At 37.2% G+C, this 6,805-nt stretch overlaps 2 protein-coding genes across 8 annotated transcripts; both read right to left on the bottom strand.

Annotated features, from left to right (window-relative positions):
- Window positions 1-400: 400 nt before the first annotated feature.
- LOC141251583 (uncharacterized) lies at window positions 401-2,411 on the bottom strand. Of its 4 annotated transcripts, none has more exons than XM_073670368.1 (5): window positions 2,352-2,411; window positions 1,769-2,162; window positions 997-1,156; window positions 543-804; window positions 401-466 (listed from the first exon to the last, which is right to left on the bottom strand). In XM_073670368.1, the coding sequence occupies exons 1-5, from the start codon at window positions 2,409-2,411 to the stop codon at window positions 401-403; spliced, it is 942 nt and encodes a 313-aa protein (XP_073526469.1). The 4 variants fall into 4 exon arrangements, with proteins under 4 accessions (XP_073526469.1, XP_073526467.1, XP_073526468.1 ...); XM_073670366.1 differs by having other exon boundaries at window positions 543-1,156; window positions 1,769-1,855; window positions 1,967-2,162; XM_073670367.1 differs by having other exon boundaries at window positions 543-1,156; window positions 1,769-1,967; window positions 2,091-2,162.
- A 1,696-nt stretch (window positions 2,412-4,107) lies between these two features.
- On the bottom strand, window positions 4,108-6,805 carry LOC141251582 (uncharacterized). Of its 4 annotated transcripts, none has more exons than XM_073670364.1 (6): window positions 6,746-6,805; window positions 6,278-6,671; window positions 5,281-5,456; window positions 4,921-5,115; window positions 4,266-4,343; window positions 4,108-4,173 (listed from the first exon to the last, which is right to left on the bottom strand). In XM_073670364.1, the coding sequence occupies exons 1-6, from the start codon at window positions 6,803-6,805 to the stop codon at window positions 4,108-4,110; spliced, it is 969 nt and encodes a 322-aa protein (XP_073526465.1). The 4 variants fall into 4 exon arrangements, with proteins under 4 accessions (XP_073526465.1, XP_073526463.1, XP_073526464.1 ...); XM_073670362.1 differs by having other exon boundaries at window positions 4,921-5,456; window positions 6,278-6,364; window positions 6,476-6,671; XM_073670363.1 differs by having other exon boundaries at window positions 4,921-5,456; window positions 6,278-6,476; window positions 6,600-6,671.

Raw genomic sequence — 6,805 nt, 5'->3', positions numbered from 1 at the left:
GTCGATCTCACTGTTTCTGTATTAATAACTCCAAAATAATGTGGATCTTCAGGAACATACTCCATTTTTTACATGATACGACCACGTTGTAAATTTCTTAGCTTGCAAACAATGCACAAATTATTGTGCATGTAGAACAGTACAAGTGCACCAAATCATTCACGTAACGTACACAACATAGCATTACTACTACGTTACATATCCATATTACTACACATCAGTCCACAACCATACTTAAATTAGAGACAACTCACAGGGTTTTATTTAGGGGTTATACTACACCGAACTCGCCTGCAACTCCGTTATTGGTACCTTAAAGCAAACTGATTATGAGAAACTTACAGAATTAATCTCATCGAAATTACTTTAGGCTGCTAATTACCAGTAGAATTAGCAAAGCTCAGAAGCACTTGCGATGAACGATTGCCGGGCCGGATTCATCGTACTCAGCCTTGGAAATCCACATCTGAATACAAACAGCATAATTAAACAAGATTTCAACCCATATTTATCAAAGTTAATGTATATACATCATCACTCACCTGTTGGAAAGTGCTGAGCGAAGCTAAAATCGACCCACCAATCCAAACGCTATACTTCCTCTCCGGCGGAGCAACAACTTTAATCTTCATACTATTCGGCGCAAGAGCGGTTATCTCTTTACTCATCCTATCAGCCAACCCAGGAAACATAGTCGAACCGCCGCTAAGAACAATGTTATTATAAAGATCCTTTCTGATATCCACGTCACTCTTCATGATCGAGTTGAACGTGGTCTCATGAATCCCAGGAGATTCCATTCCAATCATTGAGGGTTGAAAAAGGACTTCAGCACAACGGAACCGTTCAGAGCCAATGGTGATGATTTGTCCATCAGGAAGCTCGTAACTCTTTTCCACCATGGAACTGCTCTTAGAGGTCTCGAGCTCTTGCTCATAGTCAAGAGCAACGTAAGAGAGCTTTTCTTTGATATCTCGAACGATTTCGCGTTCAGCGGTTGTTGTTAGTGTGTAGCCTCTTTCGGTTAGAATCTTCATCATGTAGTCGGTCAGATCACGGCCGGCAAGATCCAAACGGAGAATAGCGTGTGGGAGTGCGTATCCTTCGTAGATTGGAACTGTGTGGCTAACTCCGTCACCAGAATCTAGCACGATACCTGAAATAGACTCAAGGATCTCCAATGGTTAGTTGAATTGACGAGCTAAAAACAATAAAATGGATAATATTCTCTTAAGATTTGCTTTTTTGGACCACATCCTAAGTTTAGCATTCTAAAGACACCCTCTATCTAAGAATAAGTGTCACTTAAGGTTTACAACAAAATAAACCCTTTCTAGTTGCTAAAAGAGCTTTTTGGTAACTATTAATCCATTGATAATTAAGGGTACATTGGATAAAGTGTCACCATAACAACTAAAATGACACTTATATCACAAATTCTTTTGGCTAAAAAGACACTTATTTATAGACGGAGGTAGTAGCATTTTGCTAGCTCTGAGATGTGCAAAAAACATAACATAATAACGACCTTTGTTGGTGTTGGTTGATTTGCTAAAAATAACAATTGCTAAATAGTACAAATTTGTCATGCTAAACTACTCGTTCACATGCTAATTATAACTTGTCACTGGAGATGCCCTTATAATTACTCTAGTCTGTGCCCATGGGCCATGAACAAAACATGGTAATTAAACACACTTTGGCAAACCTTATAAGTTATAATTAATATCTAATAAACTTCAAACTTGAGAAAAGGATTGCATCAAACCTGTAGTGCGACCACTAGCATAGAGTGAGAGAACAGCTTGGATGGCCACATACATAGCAGGAACTTCAAATGTTTCGAACATGATTTGTGTCATCTTCTCTCTATTAGCCTTTGGGTTAAGTGGTGCCTCTGTCAGGAGCACAGGGTGATCTTCAGGACTAACTCGAAGCTCGTTATAGAACGTGTGGTGCCAAATCTTCTCCATGTCGTCCCAGTTGTTCACTATTCCATGCTCAATCGGGTATTTCAAGGTCAAAATACCTCGTTTAGACTGGGCTTCATCTCCAACATATGCATCTTTCTGGCCCATACCGACCATCACACCTGTATGGCGGGGCCGGCCAACAATGCTTGGAAAAACGGCTCTTGGTGCATCATCCCCAGCAAACCCAGCCTATTAAAATCAAGGAAGATAACGTTTATCTACAACTTTTCTTCTTATCAACACTCATATCATATCCATACTTGAAACATAATAAACTCCTTACAATGGAGTTTCTGGAAAATACAGTGACACGGATTGCTTAGAATTACAACATGAATACCATGAGTCATAAGCTTAAACTTTGAATTGGGTACCAACCTTGACCATTCCTGTTCCATTGTCGACAACAAGTGGCTGAATATCATCTGCATCCGCCATGTTTTAGTATGTGATGAACTGAAATTTTACAGCAAAGAGAACTCCACGGTAAGGCTAGAAATCAAATCAGACAAATCAATCAGAAGGTTCTGTTATTAGTAGTTATGATACTTGAGCTGCAATTTGAAGTTTGTCAGCGTAAAATTGAGCACGAGAAGATTTGAAGAATGTTTTTTACTGGAATTCAAAGGAAATCGGAATGATCGATAACACAGAAGCTCGTCAAAACATGAAAAATTCACTCATGCAAGAGAGAGATCATCTCCATGAACAGAGTTCGTATTCACTTCAATTAACTGTTAGTAAGCAACCAAGCAGTAAAATATTCCACTGGAGTGTTGGTAATTCAAACAAAAGGGGAGAGCAAACCCTAGATCAGATGCATGCAAACACAATTCAAGCCCAAAACAGTACCTAAATCCACTCAGCGATCGTAATTCTACTAGCTAGATACCTACTGTGCAGATACGCTTTAGAATTTATATGATGATCGACGATCTCCGAAAGAAGAAGAAAGGATTGATGACGCTTACCGCAAGCAACTCCGAGATCTCGCTTTCGTGTTTATCTCCGATTGTTATGAAGCGGTTTGGGAAATAGGGAAAAGTGGAGAATATTGCGTAAAGGCGGTGCCGTTGTCAATTCTGCTACTCCTACTACTAGTAGTAGTAAGCATATACACTATTACACTGTGAGTTGCTGCAACTCAAATTTCACAATTACAAGTAACTGTAGCATTTTTCATTTTCCGCTCACTAATTAAAAGGACTCTAAAATAAAAATAAAAATAAAAACCAGAAATTCCTAGGACGTCTCAATTCCCTAAAATATTTAAAAATACTAAATCGGTTTGATAATATTAAATTTGTGACATTTTCTAGCATATAACAGTTTCCAATTTATTTGAATTCAGGATTTTATTTATGATTTTATTGAGTACCTCCATATTTAAATTACTAAATATAAAAATTTGGATAGTTTTAACTCTTGAGTTTTAAAAAGTTGAAAGTTAGATCTTAAGAGTTAAGATTGCAAGGAGGAATTCCTGTAAAAATAGTTACGTTTATTTGATTAATGTTTTTTTCGTATTAAGGAATCAACGTTCTGGTGAACCTAAAAACAGTAGTAATGTAGTCCTGTTTGATTAAAATCTGATAAACTTTGGGAAATTACATTGAATACAAACAGGAATTAGAACTACTGCTGGACCAAATTCACTGTATTTGTCCTGTAAAAATAGTTTGACCTTATTGAAAAATGTGTGACAACTAGGTCAAATTTTTGTCACTGTAATCTGCATTTTTTGACAGCTACTGCCGAGTTTGATCATACCCCACCTGTTTTTATTTACTGGACTGGATAATGACATTTAACGTCCTTGATACAAACAGGAGGTGCCAACACAATAACAGAAGCTTCAACATCCCACTGAACCAAAAGTATAAAGTATTAGAAACCTTGCTCCTTTTGTAAAATTCAAATGCAACAAACTTTCACAAATAACATTCAATACAAATACCAATAACACAAACTACGCCAAGCAATACAAAAGCTTTAATTCCAGAGTTGACACAACTTTCATCTCTCCTCTAAACCAAAGCAGATGCACACTAAAAATTGAAGGGAAACGGATAGAATGACAACGAACCACAAATACAAAAAAACTGCTCGCCAATGCACAGCATCATTGTCGTATTTAAAAGCACTTGCGGTGAACGATTGATGGACCCGCTTCATCGTATTCTCCCTTTGAGATCCACATCTGTATCAACAAACATATAAAAAAAAAGACATATTATTACCCTAATCAAAATACTATTAACATGGAGTTATGACAGATTAAAGAAAGTTTACCTGCTGGAATGTACTCAAGGAAGCCAAAATAGAACCTCCAATCCAGACACTGTACTTCCTCTCAGGTGGTGCAACAACCTTAATCACAGTCATAACAGTAGATTAGATATATTCTAGGATATTGTCACTTATATTTCTAGCTACAACCTAGAGGTGGAGCTATGAAAATTTAAAATACGAAAATATGAAAGAATTGATAAATTGATTCGTTGTCTTTTGTGTAATGTGTTTTACCTTCAGTTACAAACTCAAGAACATTTTGTTTTGTACTGTTTTACAGTCTACCTAATACTCTCTCCATATCAAAAAGATTGTCATTCTACATCATTGCACAACCATTAAGAAAATAAAAAATGAACAAGAATATATCCTTAATTAATTGATCATGGTACATTGAATAATTTTATTTTAGAACACTAGTGCATTTAATTAGTAGGAGCTTTTTTGGAAAAATCCAACCAAATTAGCAAGAATTGATGGCTGAAAAAAAGATAACCTTTTTGATACAGAGGGCTAAAATTATACATATTTCCGCTCAAAAAGGTTCTCTAATTTTTTCATGACTAGAATATCTTAATTTTTTTATAAGTATCTTACCATTCTAGCTGTTATAAAGATCTGTATAAATTGAATGCTTGACAAAAAAAAAGGGTACCTTAATCTTCATGCTGCTGGGTGCAAGAGCTGTGATCTCTTTGCTCATACGGTCAGCAATACCAGCGAACATGGTAGTTCCACCACTAAGCACAATGTTACCGTAGAGATCCTTTCTGATATCGACGTCACACTTCATGATGGAGTTGTAGGTAGTCTCATGGATACCTGCAGCTTCCATACCGATGGTTGAAGGCTGGAAGAGAACCTCTGGACAACGGAACCTCTCAGCTCCAATGGTGATGACCTGTCCATCTGGCAATTCGTATGTCTTCTCAACTGAAGAGCTGCTCTTTGCTGTCTCCATTTCTTGCTCGTAGTCGAGGGCGATGTAAGCGAGCTTCTCCTTGATGTCACGCACAATTTCCCGTTCAGCACTTGTGGTGAATGTGTAGCCTCTCTCGGTTAAAATCTTCATCATGTATTCGGTTAGATCACGACCGGCGAGATTCAAACGGAGGATGGCGTGTGGGAGGGCGTACCCTTCGTAAATTGGGACTGTGTGACTCACACCATCACCAGAATCGAGCACAATACCTGCATTAAATGAACTTAGACTAATTAGTTTGCCACACAGAGCAAAACGGATGATAAAATGATGTGCCTATAATAAATATTCACACAACACAAGTTGAGGAGAAACAATTTTTATACAAATATCCCTATTAACTAGCCATTGGATTTGCGCATCCTCAATGGTGATGCTAAGAGTATCATAGAATATTAAGAAAAGGGAAATAAAATTGTTTGTCAGATTTTTGAATGGTTCAATGTTAAAAAAGGTGAGTTAGTATCCCCTGTTGATACTCACTTTTTTGAACCATTCGGGAATCAGACATATCTTTTTACTTTTATTTTTATTAGCAATCATCCATTAAAACAACTTTTTTCTAGAAAGCATCTTGAAATATGTATATCATAGAATAAAACTTCTTTTAAATAGTCTAAAAATAGAAGAAAAAGAGGGAAATCATCTACTTGGTACAAACAATGGTTTCTTTCCCGAATCATAAACAATCAATCTTTTGGGTATGAGAAGAAAGCCGCTTCATTTGTTCCAAAACTTCATTTAAAAAGGTAAAGTAAAACATGCTTCAAACGACATATAAGGGAGTAACTGAAGAATGATATATATGGTAAAACAAAATGTTCAAAGACAATGGGCACACAATAAGCACCCCAAAATGGAAAAAAGACAATTCACTAACCCTAGGAGTGGACTAATAAAGCATTCACAACAGAGTGTAAGATTAATGATTAGTTTTTACTTTTGAGTTGCTTATAGTAACTCGTAAGGGAGTTGGTCCATAGAAAACAAATGTTAAGGTAAGTTTTAAATATTGTCATATGGTACGAACCTGTTGTACGACCACTGGCGTATAGTGAGAGAACAGCTTGAATGGCAACATACATAGCTGGGACATTGAAGGTCTCAAACATGATCTGGGTCATTTTTTCTCTGTTAGCCTTTGGGTTTAGTGGTGCCTCAGTGAGAAGAACTGGGTGCTCTTCTGGGGCAACACGGAGTTCATTGTAGAATGTGTGATGCCAGATCTTCTCCATGTCGTCCCAGTTGCTGACTATACCATGCTCAATTGGGTACTTCAAGGTCAAGATACCTCTTTTAGATTGAGCTTCATCTCCCACATATGCATCCTTTTGGCCCATTCCAACCATGACACCTGTGTGACGAGGCCTGCCAACAATACTTGGAAAAACTGCCCTAGGAGCATCATCTCCTGCAAATCCAGCCTAAAGAAAAAAAAATACAGTGAGAAATAGGATTGTGATAAGTTTAAATTTAAACGGAAGAGTTGGTTATTTACCTTGACCATTCCAGTTCCATTGTCACAAACAAGTGGCTGAATTTCCTCTCCGTCAGCCAT

The sequence above is a fragment of the Phyllobates terribilis genome, unplaced genomic scaffold (assembly GCF_046119375.1).
Source record: "Phyllobates terribilis strain yellow unplaced genomic scaffold, ASM4611937v1 Scaffold_7239__1_contigs__length_39032, whole genome shotgun sequence".
Taxonomy (NCBI): Eukaryota; Metazoa; Chordata; class Amphibia; order Anura; family Dendrobatidae; genus Phyllobates; species Phyllobates terribilis.
Note: the sequence above shows the minus strand (reverse complement) of the source record. Positions and strands in the feature narration are given on the sequence as shown.

Bases quoted from the DNA above. Each gene is read 5' to 3' on its own strand.
- LOC141251583 (XM_073670365.1), bottom strand. From the start codon at position 2,411: ATGGCGGATGCAGATGATATTCAGCCACTTGTTGTCGACAATGGAACA. The intron at 2,163-2,351 runs GTTGGTACCCAA...TGATTTTAATAG, and splicing joins ATGGAACAGGAATGGTCAAG to GCTGGGTTTGCTGGGGATGA. The intron at 1,157-1,768 runs GTTTGATGCAAT...AGTCTATTTCAG, and splicing joins TGCTAGTGGTCGCACTACAG to GTATCGTGCTAGATTCTGGT.
- LOC141251582 (XM_073670361.1), bottom strand. From the start codon at position 6,805: ATGGCTGACGGAGAGGAAATTCAGCCACTTGTTTGTGACAATGGAACT. The intron at 4,344-4,920 runs GTACCCTTTTTT...ACTGTGATTAAG, and splicing joins CCAGCAGCATGAAGATTAAG to GTTGTTGCACCACCTGAGAG. The intron at 4,174-4,265 runs GTAAACTTTCTT...TTGTTGATACAG, and splicing joins CCTTGAGTACATTCCAGCAG to ATGTGGATCTCAAAGGGAGA.